Raw genomic sequence first — 25,543 nt, 5'->3', positions numbered from 1 at the left:
GTTTTTGTTTTGTTTTTTCACAAAAAAAGCCTTACTATACACTGTCGTTTTTTTTTTTTTCACCAAAAACGCCTTACTATATACCCTTACTATACAGTACATGGTCGTTTTTTTTGGGGGGGGGGCGTTCTTTTCACAAAAAAACGCCTTACTATACATGGTCGTTTTTTGTTGTTGTTTTTTTTTTCACAAAAAAACGCCTTACTATACATGGTCGTCGTCTAGATACATACATACAGACAGACAGACAGACAGATAGACAGACAGACAGACAGACAGACAGACTAACAGCGTACAAATTCCACCATGATGAGAAAATATTGTATAAATTGACTGCAGCAGGTATATTGTTGTATACCTCTATTGAGTTTAATCGTGTATATTGAGCACTAACAAAAATAAGTCGTTTATAAACTATACGAACAAAAAGAAGCCGCTCATAAAAACGTTCGATGCAGTGGAATGAGAAAGGGTAGCGGCAGCAGGTCGAATGGAGGTGCGACATCTCTCGGCAGAAGGAGGAAATGCAAAGAAAGCTGCCTCGATTGCGGCATACAGGAGGCAGCGGTCGTGGTATCGTGGTATAAGTGGAAGTGATGTGAAGGCTTAATCGACCGCTGCCGCAAGTTGCGCTTGCTCTTTCTCCAAAAACTACCATCTCCAAACCAAATTTACCAGTGTGTGCGTGAAAAACATGAACGAGAATAAACTACGATCAATCGCCACCAAAATCGACATGAAGTGTTTTCCTCTTTGAGTGCGCACCTATGGAGAAGAAAATGGTAATGTCCATAAAATCTCAAATATTGGTGCGATCCTTTTGACATTGTCAAAACAAGTATTTTTTTAACTTCCCGTTTCGTTTTGAAAAACGAATTCTGACGTTTTTACATTTTTAATATCTGCTTCCAAATCCAATGTTCAATAACCAAAAGTTTGTCTCAAACTCCTGCCAGACCGAATCTGCTTCGGTACAATTGCTTGGAGTGATAATTAAACAACTTGAAGTAAGAACTTTAGCCTCTTACTTAAGTGGTTGAAAAGTGCCCTGCCCTGAGATAATCTTGAATATAGTAGATCGATGAGAACACGTTAAATTAAGTTGCCTGAATTCAGATGACTACTACCGTTTGACTATTGCACACAGACTTGTGTATTGTACAGACATATTTGACAAGATCGATATCCTCTGGTCAGTAATCCAGACTTCCTGTTGACGTTTCTAAGGATCCAAATCTCCTATCACACGCAATTTCCCGCACATTCGCTTGCCTGTCTAAGGTTACTTCTACATTGTTACAAACGGTTAAAAACACTTAAAACTTGTAGTCGCGTAAACTATCAAAATATTTACACACACGAGCTGCATTCGCAAAATCGAAGCACGCCCCGCCGCATGGGATTGTGGGATATATTACTATCTTTCGCACCTTGGTCGGAGCACACGATTGTTAACAAAACCAATACAGAATCCAGCTTCATGGTTGTATTTTTATGCAAAATGGGTCTCATTTTATATTTAAACCAGATCAAATTGTTTGTTGTTTTCCGATTTGAGTTTCAAAATCGGAAATATAATACAGAGAAGGTCCCTAAATGTTAGTGTTAGTTTAATTAAATTTCTTTAATGTAGTTGTAAATTGACTATATGCATATGTGTGAGAATGTAAGACTGTTTTTGGTTGACTTGCCCTTAAGTTAATGAGATTGGAACAACATAAAACAAAAGCAACAGGCTACAGAAGTACGTCTTTATTCATCTAAATACAAATATATTTGACCATTCAGGCACACTCAGCTTCAGCAGCCCTCTGGGGTTGCAGAGCAGGTGCTTCTTTATGGCATCCAACAGCTTTCTTGGGTTTCCGGCCTCTGGGAAGAATACATATAGATGGGAAATTTAAAAGTAAATCAAATATATGAGTACTGTGGTTAGGGGGCACTGTTGGATCCTTCATCATCCAGGCGTGAATGTTGGTCTTCCCCCATGGTTGTAGTGGAGTATGTATGCCAGAAAATGTTGGCCAACTGACTTCTTGCAAATTGGAAGACATCTGTGATGCTAATTCAACGACACATTGGTTGAACATGGTCAAATTATTTTCAATCCTTTCTTGGAATACCACAATTTTTGTCCAGGCCTGTTTCATGAATTCATGATTATCGTTTTAAAAATAAAGCTGTTCAAACATAATTCAAAAGCTATGTCTGATTTTCATTAGTTCGTTTTCATTAAAGTGTTATTTGTTTTATTACTTTTCTTATATTATTATATTATTATCATTCCTTTAACAGAGGATACCAACATTTTTTTCCAGGTTACAATAAAGTTCACGATATCGTCTTCAGGCGCTACGCTGTCGCCATCTCCTGGTCACTAAGAGAAATGTTTTCGGTGACAACATCCGGCATTCAAAAACAGGTATACAGTACGAGCCGTATTTTGATTTGTGTCACGTGCTGTATTCTATTTTCGTTTTAGAATTAAAAATGGAAAATAAAACCGTTTTTAGACTTTTCATTACTCGTTCCAGACAACAAAATAGTAAATTAATCTGTATTTGTATGGTGTATGCATTAAAAAAAATAAATCAAATAACTAACTGCTTCCAATCATAACATCCAATGACCAAAAGAGACACTGACGGTATCATCTGAAGAAGTGTTTCCAAGCATTTTAGTTAGCCACATGAAAATTCACATCTCCGACAGGACAGATAATTTTTTACCAATCCAAGCGATTATTGTTTAAACACTGTTTGTCAGCAATAGTATGCCAAAACTGATCTTTAATCGTAAAGGTCGAGTTTTTAATACAGTACTTGATTCACACCATCCTATGGTGCAGGTGTACCAGATGTCATTGGCATCGCTTATGCATACCTGTACTGTAGGCTGTATGCTTTACACACAGGAAGCACACATAGACATAAAATAAATAATAAATAAATATCTCTTACGATAATTATCTGTTATTGCTACCATAGTACGCCAAAAAGTGAAGGGCTGAAGTTCATAAGTTCATAAATACCGTGATGTTTGCTTTGTGGTCATATATGCATGTTTGCACAGAGGTGTGTGTTTTTGCGACTTGTTGTCAATGTTGAAGCTTGGCAAACGCTGTATACATAAAATATGTTCTTGACATTGTGATGATACTGAACTGAAGTCATGATGGTGTGAAAACATGTAGCCAGTGACATACAACAATTGTATGGTCAGTGTTTTATTAAAATATTGTCAATCAAGTTGTTGGGGTCACATATGGTGTGAATATAGTTTCTTTTCAAACACACTTTATACACAGAAGGGAAAAAACTTGATGTACTTGATGAATCCCCAAAAGGGATAGAGCCCTTTTGTGAATAGAGGAAATCGGAGCAAGTGATGCCCACCCAAAAAAGTTTGGAATTGTCAATAGATGTTACGAGATGCCACCAAAGCAATATCTCATCATCATCATCTTCCAAGCCACTTATCCTGTACAAGGTCGCGGGGAGGTGCTGGAGCCTATCCCAGCTGACAATGGGCGAAAGGCAGACTACACCCTGAACTAGTCGCCAGTCGCAGGGCACACACAAAGACACCGTCACTGGTGGGAACTGATCCCACGCTGCCCGCACACAACTCGGGCGTGTGTACCACTACACTACCAGTAACCCCAAAGCAATACTGTTATATTAAATATGAGCACAAAACAGCACACAGGTGATTTTTTTTTTTCTTTTTTTTTTTTTTCCAGCAAATAACGAAGGATAGGTAACCCCCTAAAAAAGGTGAATTTTCAGGGGCACAGTTGCCCTAAAAGTGGTCCAATTTGGAGTTCTACCAAGGTTCTCTGGAGAAAAAAATGCCTGAAACGTCCATAAAGACAGCTTTACTAGACTTTTGTATAGGTCACGCCATCCGCTATAATGAATTTACACGTAGGTGTCAAAACTTGAGTTGTTCATTGTTAAACTCCTCCAACCATAAAAACAGTAGAAAAAGAACAATATTCTGAGGGTGTCACATGTTATAATTGGGTGTCCACATAATTTAGTGGCCTGGCTGATTTGTGTTGCACCTGCTTTCACCCTCTCAAACAACATTGAAAACATAAACACCTCCTGTCAGACACGACTGCAGAATGTTTGATAGAGGTTGGTCCAAAAGACTGCTTCATTTGTTTTTATGGTGCAGAAGTCAAGTTCAGACTATCAAACATCACACTGAAAATTCTGTGTCTTACACAAACATTAGAAAGATTAGCCAAAGCAAAAATAAAGCGTTTAATGTAAGCGTGATTTACGGTATGAGGTTCATGCAGGCGGCACGTTGGATGAGTGCTTAGCACATCATCTCACACTTCTGTGGTTTGAATTTGGGTTCCGGACTTTTTGTGAGGACCTTGCATGTTCTCCCGTGCTTTCATTGGTGTTCTCCAGTTTGCCCGTGTACACGCTTTTTTGTAGCATATTTTGTATGACGGCAGGGCTAAATATTGAGCAAATACCTAGCGTCACCGAGGAATTGAAAAACGAAGTAAATACGGAGCTGGTCCCTCCTTTGCAGTGTGTGGAATGTGCTGTGGAAATGTTTGTCCATTTATCCAGACAATCACTGGGGCACAGTCATGCTGGAACAGAGACGGGTCTTTCCCAAAATGTTCCCACAAAGTTGGAAGTACTTGACAGAGGAACAAAATGTGAACACAATGTGTTTGTGACGCTTTTTAACTTCAAAGTTGCTCTAATTTCAAAACAACTGCAAGAAAAAAAATAAAGTGAATTGATTTGTTCCAGGATGATGCTGTCGTAATAGTAAAGTTACAAACCATGGTTGATATTTTAGCACAAGAATGGAGAGTAGATATAAAGGCACGGTAACCTCTTGGAAATACATCCATCCATCCATTATCTGTACCGCTTCTCCTCACAAGGGTCGCGGGGCGTGCTGGAGCCTATCCCAGCTGTCTTTGGGCAGTAGGCGGGGGACACCCTGAATTGGTCGCCAGCCAATCGCAGGGCACACAGAGACAAACATCCGCACTCGCAATCACACCTAGGGGCAATTTAGAGTGTCCAATCAACTTACCATGCATGTTTTTTGGAATGTGGGAGGAAACCGGAGTACCCGGAGGAAACCCACGCAGGCACGGGGAGAACATGCAAACTCCACACAGGGAGGCCGGAGCCGGGATTGAACCCACGACCTCTGAACTGTGAGGCGGACGTGCTAACCAGTCGACCACCGTGCCGCCCTTGGAAATAGAGTAAAACTAAAATAAAGTAAAGCTGCTTACCTGTTGAAGATGCCTGACAGATGCGTGATGGAGAGGGAACAGGAGGCTGCATTAGAACATTAGCTTTTTTAGGCTTTTGGGTTGTTTCATTACAGTAGCCTAATTATTGTTTTCAGTGCACTAAAAGTATGCTGGCTGGCAAGCCTCTTTGTGAATTAGTCCTTAACTATTGTGTGTTTTATTTCTGGTTATGTGGTTGACATCACACCTTTCCTCTTTGATAGCTATCACTGGAACTCCTCTGCGACGAGATCACTTAAGAAAATAACAATAAGCCAAAGAAAAAGCAGGACATCCTTCTGCAGTAGGTGCTAATTAAGCTCACAAGATTCACTTTGTCACGCATGAAATTTCTTACTTTCCACTTTGAGATCCATTATATACACTGTCCAGATTGTAATTATAGAATTATGATTAAAAGAGTGATGATTTCAAAATCAATATTGTGTCTCTATACCTGTCAACAAACAACGTCTGTCGCGAATGTGAATCATTGATGTTAAAAGAAAATTGCTGAGTAATTTCGGGAGCTTCCAGATGTCAACATGTTCATGTGTTTGACCTTGGCTATTGTAATGGAAAGGAAGGGACAATTTATTTGACGAGGGTTTTTTTTGTTTGTTTGGTTGTTCTTTTTTTTTTTTTTGTAGCATTGCATCCTTTTTCAGCCTCCAAAGAAACAGTGACATTCCTGAGCCTCCTAGTCAGCGTCAGACTATTGTTCCCTGCAAGAGGAGGGTGCTTCAGAGGATCCACTGATTAAGAGTGTGCTTGATCTCACTTGGTCATCCGTGGACTTCATGTCCCTCTGACCGTTGTCATATATAAAAAAAACAGGAAAATAACCCCACTGGAAGGTGCGGGGAGTGTGTGGTGTCACTTGGACGCTTGTGTAACCTCCTGTTGCAACGCCTCTCGTTTCCTCCTGTAACTTTAGGGAATGTGGGCCAGGCTCAAACTGGCAATTAGAGACTAGGTCTGGTTTGGACATTACCTCTTTCATGGTATTGTGGTTATTGTGCTTTGTAGCAAAACACGGATTGATATATCTTACATTCAAAGTATAAAACACTTTCTATTTCCACTGTGAATTCTAGTCCAGTGCTTTGCTTTCTGTCGCATCCTGGCTGATGAGTTTCTTGTTTCCACAGGTTGTTGTTGGTTATCTCTCTGGGCCCTGTTTTCGAGCCCAGTGCAAAGCTAGCGCAAAATGCAGTCTAGCATGGGTGGAGTTTTCGTAGACGGGCCCAGGACGAAAGGGGTGTTTGCGTCATTGTGGGAGTGAACAGCCAACTTACTTTCTGGACAATGAAAGCGGCTCCATTCATACCCTTTAAAATCAGTGTAGCAGAGGCGCACACACAGTCTTTGATACAGCAAGATGAAATAGACTTGCTAGTCCTTGCAGAAAACAGATTTTTAAATGGAGGTTTGCTCAATCCTGACGCCGCCAATCACATGTATATGATGTGTATAAGTGTTGAGTTGAATCTGGTTTAGTTCCTATGTTATCTGAAGGCACTGTCACTGGGGGAGGTTCCAAGCCTTTTTGTTCGGATGTCACTCATGATTGCACGCCCGCTCAGTTGATACCACACCCCCACGCCACATCAGGGACAACAGTCAGAAACACATTTGAAACTGTAAAAAATAAGATCTCAATCTGAAAGGATAAAACATGCAACTGAAAAAATATAAGACCGCAAATGTCAAAATATATATAGAAGTGGAAAGTGAAAATTAATTTATTCCAAAGAATTTTAACCAGAACAAACGTTTCACTCTCATTTCTTGTTTTAAAGTTGAAGTCCACCAAAAAATGTAGCGGCAAAATCCACTGGGTTTTATCCATCTCAGGGGCGGACCATTTTGTCACTTCAGTCGACTGAAGATGACATCACAGTTGCTCAGGTAACGACCGATCACAGCTCACCTGTTTACTGAAGCTGAGTCATGATTGGTGGTTGATGACCTATTCCCTGAGCAATTGTGATGTCATTTTCAGTTGACAGAAAGTGACAAAATGGCCGCCCCCCTCAGATAGACAAAAGCAGGTGGATTTTACATCTTAACTCATGTACTGCAAATACAATATTAATCAGAATGCTGTGTTTAGACTAGTGGGGCAGCATATAACATATTTTTGTCAAGAACATTTTAGGGTTGATTTCCCTTTTAAATGCATTGTTATATTTTTCAAAATTTCAAGATGAATTCATGAATTTTCAGTTTCAATTTTTTGATTTTTCAAGCACAAAACATTTGACCCTAATTTAACTCCACCTTTTAACAATTCATTTTTCCCTTTGGAATTATCGGCATTCCTATGCAGTTTATCGGGGAATTGACACTCTTAAGTGATTTGGGCAAAAAAGAAGCACTGCTGTTACAAAGTCTTTTTTGGGGGGAGGGGTCTGTTCTGAATCACTAAATATGTCATTGCTGCATGTGACAGAGGAAGAAAATTCAGTGCAGTGCTTGTCTTTGAGTGAACTAAATGTAAACCAGTGTAATAAAAGATGTTTTGTTATATTTTTCCATGCTGTGGCTATTCTCTGGTCAGGTAATAGTGTTGTTGAGACCCAACTAACCATATCATCCTTTAAGGTCAGTTAGTCCGCTTTCAACCATCGCTGGTCCTTAGGGACACGCCTACATTGTCACAGTGCTTGACCCCTGTGTGTCCGAAATGAGCATTGAACATGCTTCTCACGGTCAGCCAGGCTCCACGCCTTTTTCCCTCTTCATCCTCCTCCTCGCTCTTGTTTGAAGTTTGTGGGGGTGTCGAGCCAGAGGAGCACTGGCTTCCCACCTCCATGTTGAATTTGGAGATGCTCTGCTGTTTAGAAGTGTTATGTGTGTGCGAGATCGACGGTAGGTCCACACTGGGCAAATGCACATTGAGGTTAAAGAGTCACATGTGTATAGCAGGTCAACAAATCAGGAAATGTGTCAACTAAAACATCATTTGGACAATTTGGTTTGTACAAAATAGGAGTAGATGATGGCCGTTTAACGGTATGATCATGCTTGTGGCTACTGGGTGGGTGAAATGCAAACCACACGGAGAGTGCGAGAGTTCACCTACACATCAACCTCTCATTTCTAAATTCATTGTGCAATCACATATATTTGACTCAGGTTTAATATAGCATGACAGCTGAGAAGGCCAATTTGTGAGTATACGCTCAGTTTCATTTGTAAGGGGAAATCAATCCAGAAAAATTATTTACAATATTATGTTCTGTGTGCCCCAATACAGCATTCTGATTTCTATTACGTTTGTGGGATATGAGTATTGCCGTAAAATCTACCCATTTTGTCCTTACCAGGAGCGGCCATTTTGTTACTTTCTGTCAACTGAAAATGACATCACAGTTGCTCAGGGCTCAGGTAACAACCAATCATGGTTCAGCTTCAGAAAACAGATGAGCCATGCTTAGTCGTATGTTTAGACTACCGGGGGCACGTAGAACATATTGTCGATAAAATTTTCGGGTTGCCTTCCTCTTCAAGACTTCCTCTTTTTTGATGGACTGTAATAAAAAGACAAAACACTATTTTCAGCACGAGCTTTTTACCTTAAGAAAATATCATTAGTTTTCCTCAAATCTCATAATAAAAGAGACATAATCAGTAACAATTGTAAGTTGACAAGTAGAACAAACATGTTTTTCAATAACTTAAGTTTGTGATTTGGGATTTTTAAACACAGAACAACAACAGTTTGTTTCTTTCTGACATCTCTCATGGGGACATAAGCTACACATATACATACATACATACATACATATATATATATATATATATACATACATATATATATATATATATATATATATATACATACATATATATATATATATATATATATACATACATATATATATATATATATATATATACATACATATATATATATATACATATATATACATACATATATATATATACATATATATACATATATATACATACATATATATATATACATATATATACATATATATATATATATATATACATATACATATATATATATATATATATATATATATATACATATATATATATACATACATACATATATATATATATATATATATATATATATATATATATATATATATATATATATATATATATATATATATATATATATATATATATATATATATATATATATATATATATATATATATATATATATATATATATATATATATATATATATATATATATATATATATATATATATATATATATATATATATATATATATATATATATATATATATATATATATATATATATATATATATATATACGTATACACATACATGTATAGTTTAGCTAAGGAATGTGATTGATTTAACTAAAAAGTCCCCAGTGGAGGAGTGACGTTTCTTTGAAATAAAAGGAAGGGTGCTGAGTGCTGACATAATTGAACACACACTGGGCAAACATACAAAGCAAACACACACTTGACATATAAACTCAACACAACAATACACTGAAGGTTTGACCTTTTGGTAAAAAAAAAAAAAAAAAAAAAAAACCACAAAAATAATTATAATACAAATAATAAAACACACACTGTTCAATTAGAACCCCGACTTGCATGACAATGTTACATACTGTACTGTTTTCAATACTGATAAAGGTTAACCCTTAGTAGTAGTTGTGATAAATAAATAACGAAGGAAGCAGAAAGGCCACAGATGTATTCATCACCTGCACACCTTTGTTTTGAGTTGTCATGCTCATCAACACATCCGCTTAATTCCAGTGTTTGCATTGGGTTAGATGGAATTAAATATGGCAGACAAGTCTTCACTGTTTTCATTGAAATGATCTTAGCCAACTTTTTTTGCTGTGCAGCCCTCTACAATGCTCATCTCATCCGTACAGAAGACCACATCATTGCATTTGGAAGTCTGCCCTTTTTTGATCAGCCGCTCGGAAACAGACTCTCGTGGCCATTTAACGTCAACAGAGACGTGCAATTTCTCTCGTGTTATCAAAACAAGCATCCGTGTCGAGAAGTTGCACCGATTTCCACGGTTCTGCTCGAATGAAATTTGGCACACGTTTTTGGCAAGTCTAAGGGTGCCACTTCCGACTTTTGCTGGAAAGTCACGTTCTTCTCTTTCCCTCTTCCCTTTCACTCCATCCAGGTGTAGTTATGGCTTCTTCAAACAGTAGAGTCACCGAGGAGTAGGTTGAATACTTTATACCTGGACCTGGATTATCCATACTCCAAGTTCACCTTGTGCTCCTGGAATTGTCAGGATACATGGTTAGTAATGTTCTCGTTAGTGAAAGATATGAAGTCAGGAGGATTCTGTAAACTCACCTGGAATTGTTTTAAAGCTTTACATTAGCATTGCTCTCATAGCTGCCTTGCTTATCCGTTTTCGATTCTTCCTCATTCTTCTCCTCGGATGTGCTGGGGGTCTGGGCCCCGCTGGAGCTGATGGTTGCCGTTTGCTGGCTGTGGTTGTTGTCTCTGCGGGACAAGAAATGTTTCACTTATTAACAACGTCTGTTATATTAGTATGGGATGCTGATTTTGGCCCACAACTTTGCCAGTTTCTGATGTATAATTGGAGGCATAACATGGGCAAAATGCTGCCAGCTGCGGTCAGAGCAGGAAGCTGAACACCTGAGACCCACTAGCTAACACCCCTTTTGCAAAATTAAAAACAAAAAAACTATTGCCCAAAGACAGCTGGGATAAGCATGCTAATGATGACGGAATAGAAAATGTATGGAAGGATAATAACTACTTGCTTTTATACTTATGTAGCACCTTTCAAGGGACCCATCAACTATAACTACACAGCTGTCCAAGAAGCAACATTACTTATATGGTAAACCGCGCTCCATTGCAGGTTCCAAGTTTCCGCTCCCGCTATTTGGCAGATTATTTTTTTGCGGGGTATAATTAATAACTCTAATTTGGTCTAATTTGTGTTTCTTTACCAAACACTGGCATGTGTAGTGCGATGTTTTCACTCTGGGATTGTTTTGATTGTTGTCCTTTATACATAATAACAAAACCCATTACAGGGCTATGCAAACATTCCCTAATATCCAAAATAAAGTATGTTACTTAGGTGAACAAGTGAACTGTGTTGTCACCTGGTCTGGGTGTCGTCGTTGTTTGCAGATAACGATGTCGACTATGTTGCTGTTGCTCCTCCTCTCGTTTCTTTTGCTGTTGCTTTAGTATCTCCTTCTCTTGGTCCAACCGCTTGTGTAGCAGGAGGAGCTCTTTCCTCTCCTCCTCCAAACGTTTCTCCGCAATCTGCAGAATTTTCACCTCCTCTGGAGTCTTGTTGCCTCTCCTCTTGCTCTGTTCCCAAGCGTCCGGGTTGGGTTCTTTGGTGGGCCTGAACCTGCTCCCAAACCTGCCAATAGTTTCCTCGATTGGATTCCACTTGGCTTGAGGCTTTTGAGTGACAGGCTTTGGAAATGCCGATTGTTCTTCCTGCCAAAATGGATTGTGTATTTCTGTACCTTCATCCCTGCCCTTTGGTCCCTCGATAAAGATCCCCCCAGGATTGATGAGCCCCTTATCATCTTGTAATGTTTTGTTTATGCTAACATGATCCACTGAAGACAGAGTCTTATTTCCTTCTGACATCCTTTCTTTGGTGCCCTTATTGTCCTTTTGGCTTTTAGTCTCAAGGAAGCCGGTGGAGTTATGTGTCCAGTGTGAGCCAATGAGAACATCCTCTTCAGGTAGAGATGTTTCAGCTCCAGCCAGACTGTAGCCTTCACCAGGCGGATTGAACGTGTCTCCTCTGGAGCTCCAGTGTTGCTCCAGGAGGTCCACCAGGAGGGGACCCTGATTCTGTTTCAGCTCATCCCACTGATGGAACTCATCCTTGGTATGCACCTTCACCTTGACGGTAAAATTCAACGATTATGGACTGAGTACCGAGTGACGCAGGCGGCTCGCGCAATCGATTTTTAACATACCTGTCCACGTCCATGGCCGAGCGTCTGGTTGCGATGCTGGTCCTTGTGTCCGTGATGCCGACGAGAGGATTTTCTCTTCAGCGCCGGCTGGCGTGGGGCAGGCTGACATCGGCATTCCACGTGGTCCATCACAGACACCACTGCTTTAGCGTAAGTGGGTCTTTTGTTGATGTATTCGATCTTCATGACCTAGAGACGGTGAGAGAATTTAGCGTCCATACAACTCGGGCATTTGCGATCCAAATGCGCGGTTGCTTGCCTGCAGGTATCTGGTGTGTGTGACAACAGGGACGCACTGCAGGCTTTTGGTGTTACAGCAACCGGAGCAGCGCTGCACCTCAACACATGGCGGCCACAGCAGGAAGTTAGCATTGCTTCGGTCCAACATTGCTCTGGTGACCTCCACCACCTCTGTGCGAACTTTACACACGGCCTGCTGGGCTGGCTGAGCAACTGAGGAAGACAAAAGACAAATTGCGAGGATGACTACTGACGTTTGAAATGATATGAGGATAACATTAATGAGAGTAGTTTTTGTTCATTTGGATTCTGGGGGTATTCTAGATATGCGTGAAACTTTTCTCCTTTCATCTGTTGAGGGACCAGATCAGCACATCATAAATTAATATCTGGAGTGAAAGAATATTAAATGATGTTGTGCAGTAATTAAAGCTTTGACAGGCATTTGACAGAAATAGCTTTTCTTCGCTTTGTGATGTTTAGCCCAGGCAGTAGAGAATGTCAGACATTTTGTTTCAATATTTTTATGACATCATCCTCATTTCATTTTGACAGGATTTTGCACACGGAAACAAAACTATAAGAATGAAAACAACCAAGAAACAAAAGGACAAGTGATAATATTCTCGCATTCTATTTCCATTGAACATTTTTGCTGAATCAATACCTATTCCATTTTTTTAAATGAATGAATAAGGCTTTAAAAAAAGGAAATAAACTTCCATTCCTGCTGCTTTTGGTTTGCCTTGACCAAGTGGTTTTCGTTTGTGTTTTTTTAATAATAAGTTGTAGGAAGAATAAAACAATTGCTAAACATTAACATATGGTTTAATGCAAGGTCATTAGTCTTCTCATGCTGGAGGGAAACCTTCAAATGTTGTAGATTGATGCTGACCACTTGAGACATCTGCTCTATCATTAATTGCCAAAAAAAAAAAGGTTAATGGGAATGATTTTAGCATGTCACGAAGACCGCACTTGTCACATAAATCAAGGCCTGGAGAGGCAGCCTAATGAAGATGGAGTACGTCTTCATTCACGAGGAAAATCAGGAATCTTCCATGCCAACACTCCAACCTTCTAGTAACACTTTTTTGAGTGTATTTATCATGGCATGCACATACATGCGTTATTGGACATGGCTTTCTTTTTTGACAGGTTTGGATATGAGAAAAGTCATGCTATGTGATATATTCTTTTGGTAGGGGTAATGGCAAGCCAATCTTTCACAAGTGACATGTTTAAAAAAAAAAGTGGGGGTGGGGGGGGGGGGCTTACCCAGACTCCTCGGTAGTCTGTGACCTCCATTTGCTGCTGTGTTTTGCTCCTCTTCATCTGAGACAAAGTTGTAAACACATACAGCCTGTGATTAATGCAAACATCATAAATAATTGACCACAAGCTGTTCTTAAGCGCTTGCTAAAAATACAAGCTAGTCTGCCAAATTGTCACGCTGGTAGAATAATCACTTTATGTGTCTTTGTGTTTCTGATAGCATCTCCCTGTTTTGCTTGATATTCACCAGGAACAATTACAGTACAAAATATATAAAATAGAGACAGAATTGATCAATTTAATTCTTTGTGTGGATTTGAAATACAACATTGTGTTTGCCACTACCATGTGGGTTGTATTCATCAGGATCGTTTGTCGGATTAAACCAAAATATTTTAAGGACTTCAACATTTTTCACTTTCCCACTTGTCAATATTGTACGATAAGGCAGTTTCACATTTTCATTAGCCTATCTGCAAATGCAGGTGGGTGCAGGTCCACATTAGGATGGTTTGGCCTTAGTGAGGTTCTAGTTTTATTTATTATTGAAACAGAGGTCAGATGCTTGGATGTATGCAGGATAAGATTAATTCAAATGAGCAGTTCTTTACCTACGGAATCAGAGAGCAGAAGCAGCTGAAGGTCCTCGATGGAGGAGATGGGACTGTTCCTAACCAGCTCCACCAGGGCTGCAGGAAGTGGATCGCCCTGAACGACACACAAAAGCAGATGTAGTATAAATAGACAGGCAGCAATTTTTCATCACGGTTTAGTACCAGGGCAAGGAACCGACGCAAACCTACAGCAAGTCAAAATCATATCTATATATCTATATATGTGTATATAGTATGTATTAGGAGTGTGCAACTCTCCACGACAATTCGATATGCATCTCGATACATGGAGGTCCGATACTTTAAGAACGATTACATTTTAAAGTGGAACAATTCAGTTGGGATCGATTCCACGGGATAACGATTCAATTCAATGTAGCACGGTTCAGTTTGTGAAAGTATGACGCAGTGAGTTTCTTGATGTCATTTAACAAGCGTACGAATGAACTTGTCAGTACTGTAATGTGTGGCGTTTCCTTCAAAGATCTATCTCACCAATAGAAGACGGCTTTGATCCATATCTCGATATTTTTTTCAAGTGGGACGATTTGATTCAATGCACTCGCATCTTTGAAATCAAAACCGATTTACTGATTCACATCATTTTTTGTGAACACTCCTAATATCTAAAATGTAGTCCAAAAATCACTGCAATGTTTGCAAAAGTTACTAAACTACTTGAGAGATGGTGGATGAATTATGAAGTGAAATGAATGGATGCATATGCAGGCGGTGATATCTAAAGGGTGTCGAAGTTAGAGTTTATCCATCTAGGGTTGTTTTTTTTTTTATGTTTTCACAAGTTAAGCATAAAATAACACTCGATTAACCTTTGTATAATCAGCATTGCACTAAATGTGAGCAACACGCCACATTGTAATTAGGATCTGAGTGTGGGTTTAACCCCCCTGGTCATTACTGAGCGAGGGGGTGGTGGTTGCAATGGTGGAGATGGTGGGGGTGAGTATTAACTAAAGCAGACACACAATGGTCACTAAGAGCAGGGTGAATGACTATTGGCGTTGTGTCTTCTCATCTGCTAACATTTAGGGGTCAAAGGAGCCAGGAAGGAGCCAGGAAGTGGGGGAAGGAGTGATACAGAGAAGGGAGGCAGGCGCATGTCAAAAAGGAGGAATAATAGATGAAGAAAAGACGGGTTGGAATGGACAAGGATCAGACATGGGGTCAGGACACTTGCTCGCATTGGCTCAAATGCGACGATGCGCTTCATTCGCTTTGCCATCACACAACACGCGGACAGTAAAAATGGTCTGCAGGGAAATAGTGTCGCAGAAAAACATTATGAACAAAATGGAAATGTTTTACATTGCGGATACCTTTCCTCAAAGATTTGAAAAGTGTCACTTTCCTAAAGTTGAATATGTTTAAGAAGTGAAATTTCATTGATACAACTGTTACCTGAAATTGTATTTGAAGTCATTGATGTTAGCAAAATAAGGATGAAAAAGTATTTATAGGATGAAATTGGGCATTTTTACCACAGCATCTCTTCCATGTCTCAAGACTCATTTTTTAGTCCTGTTGCGCTTATGGAAAATAGTCTAGCAGCACAAATGTAGTGTAATACTTATTGTACCTCAACACAACTGAATGCAAATAGCAGTGTAATATCCTATATGTATAAGCATGTGGGCAAGTCTAGCCAAAACCCGAAGATTTTAACGAAGCCCTTTAGGAAGAGTTTTAGCCAAAAGGAAGCAGCCATCCATGCATGAGCAGGTATTTCGAGCGGACCCATACTTCTATACGCCATTTCCTGCATTGTCGGTTGCCCTTTCATAGTCTCAAACAGTCAGGCCGGGAAATGCCTGCTGTAATTCCGCTCACATCTCTGTTGTGGAGCTGCAGATGCCCCAGAGGAGCCATCATTATTTCCTTTCCTCGCCAACAGAGCGAACCTGCTTGCTTGGATAATTGTGTCCGATGTTAATTATAGGACACGGGCCTTTTTCACAGCCTTGCCTTCTGTCATGGAATGGATTTCTAAGCAGGGTTTACAAATGTTTTTCCAAACACTTGGCTGACACAAACCTGATGTAAACTTTTGTTTAAAAAAATGTGCAGTATTAATTTAGACTACTTTTAATAATACAGGAATTAACACCATATAATGTGTCCTGTATTTAGGAGAAATGCACACACCCATAACACAAAGATGTGTATTAGCGTGTGTTCAGTTCTTTAAAAGCAGCAAACTGGGAAAACCCCTCAAAAGCAAGAAAGGTTGTGCTACTGATTGCACATGAAATGAAGAGGAACCCATCTGAATCATACAATGGTTTGCAACTCACTACTCCTGTATAATTGATACAGGGGATCCTATTAAGGACAAGCAAAATATTTCTTGACATTTTAATTTAGGATTCGGAATTAATGCGCCACTAAATTGTCACACAAACTGTCAGATGTCTTACATTAGTCATGCAACATTTGTGAGCACCAAAAAGCTTTTTCTTTGAATTTTTGTGTTTTTTGGGGGGATGACAATACACAGGTGTCAAAGTTAAGGTCTCCATGTCAATTTGTGTGACCATGCAAGCTTGCCACAAATGTTTCTTAATTACTTGAGTTCAAAGGTAGTTTCTATTAGAAAATAGATAACCACCTGTAGGGGCAAATATACAGTATAATATGATGAGTGATTATTCGGGTTCCTTCACATAACATGTCACATGCCTAGTCTGTTAACAAACAGTGCAGCTCAGCTTCTGGTTACAGGACAAACTTAGTTTATTTGAAATGACACCATCTGAATGGTAATAGTGCAGCACCACAAAAAAAAACAAAAAAACAAATCTCCAGGGCTACAATTACAAATGCCATTTTGTATGAGTGTTTTCATAGCCTCATCCGACTTCTACTGATGCACTTGTCTTGTTTTCAGTGTAGCATTACAACCCAAGCAATTCAACATTTGTGGTTTCACCGCTGAGAGCAAACATTATGATGTAGCTTGCAACAAAAACAAATTTGACACCTCTGCAGTAGTACACCAGTGTTAGTGGATGTGACCGAACAAGAAGTTAAATATATTGCAACAGTGGTAGCAAAATGTTATAAGCACAAATGCAACAATAGTGTTGTCGCGCACAGACTGTCGTTTTGGTTGGGATGTAATGGTGCATGTCTGCAATACACACTTAAAATGAATGCGAGTCCTTTTGTTTTTACACACTAGTTTTCAGCATTTGAGATGATGATGATGGTGTTATTTACAGAAGCTTCCACATTGAGACACATTTTAAAATGTTTGCATTTTCACCCAAATTGAGACTCCTAATCTGGTAGACTTCACACTCGAAAAACAGTTGGGTTGAAAATAAAACAATTTTGGGTCAAAAATGAAACGATCCGCTAATTGGGTCAATTTGACCCACTTTCTTGCATTGTTTTGTACAAAACAGCCCAATTTTTTAGGTTGTTTTGTACAAAACTAACAATTCTTTTGAAAACTTGGTCAACTTGGTCAAATTGACCCAAGTAGTGAATCAGTCCATTTTTGACACAGAATTGTGTTATTTTTAAGCCAACAGTTTTTAGAGTGCTGCAGTGGCTCGCCTCTCCTAGCGTCTACTAGACGTATTGAGAAATGCCAGGTACGTCTGCAGGAGAGGAGCAGAACATCTAATCGTATATAATTACAGAGGGAGGGGGGCTTGGTAAACTGCATAAGCAGACGTGTGGTGCAGCACACGTGTGATTTTTCACAAATTGTCGCGGAAATGTTAACTGCATGTATGCGATACATGACACGAACGCATGTGACTTGGATTTGGTTATTTTGATTGAAAAGAATAAAGATTGATATCCACAAATCAATTTCCTATAGGGCTTGCCCTTATTTCGCTTGTGGGTAAAGTGGACTCGATCCGAGGGGACAAAAGAAGGGGTACACCCTGGACTGGACTCACATCAGCCTTCGATCATTCACATCTATTGACAATTTGGAGTATTCAATGAACCTAACAAACCTGCAGTGAGGCAGACATCGCGTCAAAAATAGTTTTTTTTTTCCTTCTTACTCTCCCACTAGTCGAAACATTTACAGTAGATGTTCCAAAATATTTGACTTGAGAACATAGCAAAAAAATAATGATGTGGCAATAATGTCATAGTATTGAGTCTACTTCCTAAACAGCCAATCAGACTGCTCTGATGTCATCACTATGCCGCTCACAGCCCCCAAGGGGGAATATCTGCTGTGTCTGAGTATTGATATTATATCAAGTGATTTATTAACTGCTATTAGAGCTATAATTTCATTTTTCTTTGAGATGATCGTCTATGATGCAGCGCGGCTGTACACCACCCCAAACTGCAACCACATTGACAAGTTAAATTTCTAAACGGATGGCAATGTCAACTATTATTTTGTTGGTAAAGGCAGCGTTTTTTCAAATTGGATCACACAGTTTTTTCAAATGTTGTGGTGAGCGTGTGAATAAATGCGTTTTCCCCTTGGGAAAGCAACTTTCAATATTAAGAATGAATTCCCCATTCAATGCCTCACTGACACACAGCACTGTGTTGCTCAAAGCCATTTGTATGATAATGGCAATGTTTGAAGTTTGCATGCATTACTTTATATGCCTTATTTCAACTTTCAACGTTGAACTCTGGGAATTCCCGCTTGTATACATCAAAGTCCTTTCAACTTTCATCCATGCGCCTGCCTGTCAAAATTGAGATTTCCTTTAAACGTGCTGCCTACAGAAGCCATAAAAAGGAGCGATTGATGTCAGGGGTTGCAAGTCATCCATCATATACTACATGTTTCACCTTTCCGTCAGGCACTCTTGAAGGAAATGAGAAATTAAGCTATTTGTTCTCGTTGCTTTTTAGCCCAGAAGGCTTTTCTAATTCTATCTTTGTTTTTAATACGTGATGTTCGCTCCTGGGGAAAAAAAAAAATGACATCAGCCCTGACTGGGTGAGGCTAGCAGCCCCAAACTGTGACTTGTCTATTGATCCCATACCCTTTTAAAAGTTCTTGTTCACTTGTCAGTAAGTATTTTATCGTGTGTTACTAAACTGAATTATGTCAATTACTATTCATTTCTGTGGGCCTATTCATTTTCCACTGGTACATGCCAGTTCGATTCCCAGCCAGAGCCCAGCCACCGTTGGTCCCAACCCCAGATTTAAAAAAAAAAAAAAAATTAAAATGGGTGAGCTTTGTCAGCAAGGACATCCAGCGTAAAAACGGTGCCAACCAAATTTAAGCGAGTGACTCACATGGTGACTCCTGACGTGACAAGCCAAAAGTCGCGACAACAACCACCACTCAGTCCTATTCAACTCAAACATTTCTTGCCTTCCTGTGGATGTGAGACGAATGCATCCTGTCTTATTTTTACAGGTCATAGCATGATTCAACATCCTCAGCATGCTATGCGTATTGTAGCATCACATGACACATGAGAGCCAAGTTGGAAAATAACAGCCAAGCCGCAATGGAGCCGTATATATTACCGTTTGTATACCATACGCTAAGTGGAGTTGTCTGGTATTGTTAAAAGTAACATAATTCAATACATTTGGACTCATTTCCTGGCTGCAATCCAAAGATGTGTTGTCTTTATAATGAAGTTACAATGTGTGCGACGCATCTTAGAGATTTATGGCAGTTTCACATCTGGAGCAGGAGCATCTAAATGCACCATGTGGTGCATTCAAGGAGCCAACCAAGGCACCCTAAGCACTTATGGCTCCTCACCCACAGAGGATGAAGGTGGTGCATGTACCTGGCCCTGGGCAAACCCTATGGCAGGAGTAACAGTTCACCTTGGCAGCACCCATCTTTCAAGGAAAACTTATCAACCAGGTGGTCTTGGGTTATTCAGGAAAAAAAAATCCCCTGGCTGTAAAGATCGTATATTGTTGAAGGAATCATCTCAACACTTCACAATGTGGCAAACTATATCACTGAAATATAGTTTATATGGCGTCAATGTGTTAATGATGTTTATAGCTTTTGCTGCAGTCATATATCACATTTGACAGCCACACTAAATGTAGACTTAGTGGCCGTGGCTTGGCTACACAAGGATCTAATGTTTTACCTTTTCGTGCAAATAGATTTATAACTTCACCTACAGTTCTTAATATCACGATTAAGTAACTAACTAACTAACTAACCAATTACACTGAACGACAGCAATTTGGTCATTTCTATTTCTAAACGTGCATATTCTATTTATAGCTATATGTTTGGTATTGGGCTCATTTGTTACTAACGAGAGGGTAGGAGCGTTTCAATTCTTCTGTCCTGTTGATAATAACAAATCATTGACTCCTTGAGTAGGATTCTATGCAAACGCACATTAACACCTGATGTTAAAGGAACATCTCTCAATCGAAGTTAAGCAAGAGTTTGTCCACAGCTCATAGCATCTCGCGGTGCAAGTGTCCCTAATGAAGTGCCCGGCGTCAAAGTTGATCCAACTGTGATGCGCATGCACTCACCTCGGCCGCGCCAAGTCGCACGCACGTCGCCAGTAACGCGAGCAGCAGCTGCACGGTGGAGCTCATCTTGCTGGCCAGCCTGGAGCCTCTGCGACGGGCCGAGCATTTATGGAGGCTCCGGAGGCCCGCAGTCCTCGGCCGGCAGGGTGCGCGCGGCGGGTGCACTGCTCTCCCGGCGGGGACGGGTGGCTCTCTCTCACCGCGGTGTCCTGAGCGCGCACCGGACTGTCTTTGCGCGGTGATGTCAGGTATCCAAAGGCTACAGATCAAGTGCTAGAACGCAGTCAGTTACCTTTTTTTGTGTGTGTGTGTGTGTGTCCAAAAATCTCTTATTTAATCCGCATAGAAGATCATCTTTAGTATGGCTTTGTGCAGCAGATTTATGCGCGCCAGCGTCAGTCCAAAAAGTTCCAAACGCTGAATCAATCCAACGTGATTAAAGCATTGAAAAGTAGTTACTAGTTCTAATAGACATTAAAAGTTATCCAATTGTTATGCCTCCCTCCCCTCCTTCCAAAAAAAAAAATCTTGCTTTGCTTTAACCGTGATTAAGCAAGAAGTCCGGTGCGAGCTGGTTGCGGTCCTTTGGGTCGTGGTTCTGCTTCCCAGGAGGTTTGTAAATCAGCAGGGTGCGTGGAGAGGCCTCAAGCAGCAGTAAAGGTGGCGGTGTGACGGCTACAGCACACTTCCAAGACTCTGCTGTTGGTCTGCTCAACACTCTCCCGCCCCCTGCCTCAAGAATGGCTCATCATCTGCGTAATATAGCACAAAGAAACACATCAAGCACTTGCCGCAATGGTTCACAAATCACACATATCCCTGATAACCTGCCAAGTCCTTTGGTTCTCTTTCTGCAGTATGGAATGAAACAATGACCACAATTAAAGTCACATTAGATTTCCCATCTCCCTGAGAAGAAATTTATCTCAGCTCAAGGCACAGTTGCGTTTGCCAACAATCATACTAGGAAGTAAAAATGAAGATTTTTGAGGTATCTGAACTTTAGTTTTTCGAATGATTTTTAAATTGTACCTCATATTAGAAAACAGGATTTTTTTTTTACGCCTTACTTTGTCCAAACGGGCTCATCACCTTTTTTCAACATCAATAGATGACGACACAATGTTAAAAAGACTCATACTTATTCATACTTGATTGAACTGACTTCAAGGGGCAAAAGTGAACTCAAATTCACTTGAAATGGACTAAATGTAGCTCACATGAAAGTACACTGACCGTCTGATGTTAAATTCAAATAATTTCCTTAAAATGCAATGTCACAAATAGCGGTACATGCTAAATTACAAAGCTTCATATCCGAAATTGCAATTATCCAACAGTGAAAGCAACGCTGAGTTTGTTGGGCTCAATAATGACTTCCCTCACTCTACTCTGTAATATAAAATAGAAAGCACCTGTTGTGCGCATACCAAGGAAAAGAAACTCCATACAAGTTTATTTATGCATATTAACTATGAAAATAGATCACTGTTCTTTATGTAATGTGAAATGCATATTAGAGGGAAAGACAAACCATATACCGGTAAGTCACCACCAAGTATGAGGAAATACGAGCTTGGAAACTAAAAAGAGACTTCCTATTTAAATGTCATTCGGAGGCTTGGTCATGTTCAACCATAGCCAGAGGTGGAGGAAAGTGATTGAACGTGGCTATAAAATTCTGTTTCAGAGTTTAAAATTGGAGTTGGGGAATTCCCCGTTGTGCCCCTCAAGTGTGTTCTTAACTTTCTCCCCCAAGACACTTGGCCTGTCAAATTTGAGAATAACTTCAAATGCACTTAAAATGTTACTTTAGATGGATGACAGGACTTTTAAGTCATAATTCAAATTTGACTTTGATCACTAGACTTTGCGCACAGTACGCATACTTGACACTATATCAGGTACGCCTTCATCAGCTATTACATTAAAACCCAACAAAAAAGCATATTTAAAAAAAATCTCCCTTTCATTCTTAGATGTAACCTGTGACTATGGACGAATTGGTGTTGTATGCTATGCTATGCTATAATCTAGTTTGTAATATGGCATGCTGAATGGAGTTGTTGGGCCGTTCATAAATTTGCCTGGGAAAGAACAATATTCAACAGACAATTTGACAAAGCGTCTGTCTGCCACATTGATTAGAAACCAATCAGATCAATAAATAGAAGAATAAACTACATCAGGCTAGCTTGACAAGTGGCCATTGTAAAAACTCTCCAGTTCTGTAAAACCGCCGCTAACGTGCATGCTAAGCTCTTTAGGGGCTGCCATTGTTAACAGAGGCCGGTCATTGCTGTGGCCTTTATTTCCTCATTGGATGCTGATTAGCATCTCGATCCTTGGCAAGATTTTAAAGAATCCGCCCAACCATTTTCTACTGCTTATCCTGTTCAGGGTCACGGGTGAATTGGAGCCCATCTCAGTCAATTGACTTAACATGCATATTTTTGAAATGTGGAAAGACCCGGAGAAAACCCCCACGCAATCATAAGGATCGAAAGGCAGCTTCTTTGACTATGAGGCAGATTTGTTAGGCCAAAAAGTTAGCCATCTCTGGGGGTAGCCATTTTGTCACTTTTGTCAACTGAAAATGACATAACTACTCAGGGCTCACGTAACGACCAATCACAGCTCACCTGTTTTCTGAACCTGAGCCCTGATTGGTCATTACCTGGGCCCTGAGTAGTTGATGTCATTTTCAGTCGACAGAAATGATAAAATGGCTAAAAAGAGATGGCTAAAAACAAGTGGATTAACTCATATATACATACACACATACATACATATACAGGTGGATTTTGCTGCTTAACTCATATTCTACAAGCGCGACATTAATCAGAATGCCTTGTTTCAACAAGTGGGCCTGCTGGAAGATATTCTTGAAAAACATTTTTGGGTTGATTTCCTCTTCAAGTCAGGCCTGAACTTTTGTAAAATCCAGCTTTTAGTCTGTTGCATAATAGGCCTTTACACAATTTCTATTGCTGGATACTGACTCCTCTTATTACCTCAGAACAACCAGCCAAGCTATCAGGAACATAAGGGTGTTTGTAAATATCACACGAGTTATTCTAAGAGTCACGACCTTTTGATGGTCGCTGGTGTTTAGGGAACATTTTTCAAACAATGATGGGGACTCTGCAAGTTCAAATCAGCCCAGCCAGCCAGCCCACAAAATAGAATGTCAGTCATTCTCAAGGAGGTAAAGTACAAAATCGCTGTGAAAAAAAAAAAAAAAAAAAAAAAAAAAAAAAAAAAAAAAAATCAGACTTTCTTTTAAATGGTGAATACAAACAGCACACCAAGTTGTCCTCCAGTCAAATCATGCTCAGCTGAATAATAGGATGCCGTTGTTTGTCTAACAAGGGTCAATGGGTGGAATGAGCTATAGAGCTAAATTTACACCATACTGTCGATCTACAAACTTGGGCCAAGGCCACCAGCAAAGCGATACCAACAACATACAACAAAAAGCATGCAATGTAAAAAAAATTAGAAAAAAGACTGAAATTTACAGTTTTATGGGTTTGTAGGAGTAACTCGAATGTAATCCTAGAACCTTCTTGAGGCAAGCATACAAAATACCAAAGGTGGGAGTAAGGCACATATGTGCAAGTCATAAGAACGTCTCAAGTCTTGACCTTCAAGTTTCAGGCAAGTCCAAAGTTTCTGTGGCAACAAACAAACATATCAAGTCGAGTCCCCAGTAAATTTCAAGCAGGTCGAGTCATCGCTTCGGTTCAGCAAGTCTTACAATTGCTCAGTCACAACATATATAAGCCACTTTTGTGCTGAGTTTTTGAACTTGTCTTAGTTCAGGACTATTTTTCACACATTCACAATAACAACAGATAAACATCCAATAATGCAGCTTTCTATTGGTTCCAAAACAAGTCTCCGTATTTACAATTGCTTCTTGCCTTCTCAATTAAAACTTAGTTCATTTTTGAACAGCTATCCGTTCGCTAATCTGCAACGTTAATGCATCTTACCTGTCTTTCTGGGTTTCATTGGGGTGGATGAAACTAGATGTCCTAGTCGTTGCGTCGCTTCTCTTTGACTTGCAAACCTTGCATGTTGCCATTCTCCTTTGATGATTTGATTGAGTAATTCGACTGATCACAAAACAGCCTCACAGTTCAGTTCTTTTGGGGAGCTTTCTTCTTCCTCTCACATTCCAAAAACAAGGTTCATTTAAGTCTCTCAATTGTCTATAGGTGTGAGTGTGAAAGGTTGTTTGTGTGTGATTGGCTGGCAACCAGTCAAGGGTGTACCCACCTCAGCAACGAAGGCAACTGGGATAGAGGCCAGCTCACCTGTTACCCTAACGAGGAGCCGCTTGACGCTCGTTCCATATCTGTGCATTTTATTTGCTCCCATAAAGTATTCATTCTTGATTACGAGCCCTACGGGAATCACTGCCCTGATATACGCTTAGGACAAAATTTGAGTTTCATAGTATTATTATTTCTATCATTGTGGTTGTTCATGCACAATTCCATATAATACACTATGGACTGTACATGCGTGTGTTCGGACAAAGAACGAATGGAAGTGGCCACGACTTGCTCACTTGCCCCCCAACACCCCCCCCCCCCCTCTCATATTGGCTAACACACACACTGTCCCAAGCTGACAATCATTTTGGCCA

The 25,543-nt window shown here is 39.9% G+C and overlaps 1 protein-coding gene across 1 annotated transcript; it reads right to left on the bottom strand.

Moving 5' to 3' along the window:
• Positions 1 to 9,584: 9,584 nt before the first annotated feature.
• Positions 9,585 to 25,174, bottom strand: pdgfbb (platelet derived growth factor subunit Bb). The gene is made up of 9 exons (XM_086056770.1): positions 24,885 to 25,174; positions 20,887 to 21,638; positions 14,398 to 14,494; positions 13,790 to 13,846; positions 12,531 to 12,724; positions 12,272 to 12,460; positions 11,429 to 12,194; positions 10,641 to 10,793; positions 9,585 to 10,562 (listed from the first exon to the last, which is right to left on the bottom strand). The coding sequence occupies exons 2-8, from the start codon at positions 20,950 to 20,952 to the stop codon at positions 10,660 to 10,662; spliced, it is 1,503 nt and encodes a 500-aa protein (XP_085912896.1). The 5' UTR covers positions 20,953 to 21,638; positions 24,885 to 25,174; the 3' UTR covers positions 9,585 to 10,562; positions 10,641 to 10,659.
• Between the last annotated feature and the right edge of the window lie 369 nt (positions 25,175 to 25,543).

The sequence above is a fragment of the Filicampus tigris genome, chromosome 16 (genome assembly GCF_054856515.1).
Source record: "Filicampus tigris isolate MCC_2025a chromosome 16, RoL_Ftig_1.0, whole genome shotgun sequence".
Classification (NCBI taxonomy): Eukaryota; Metazoa; Chordata; class Actinopteri; order Syngnathiformes; family Syngnathidae; genus Filicampus; species Filicampus tigris.
The sequence above is the reverse complement of the archived record's forward strand: the minus strand, read 5'-3'. Positions and strand labels throughout refer to the sequence as shown.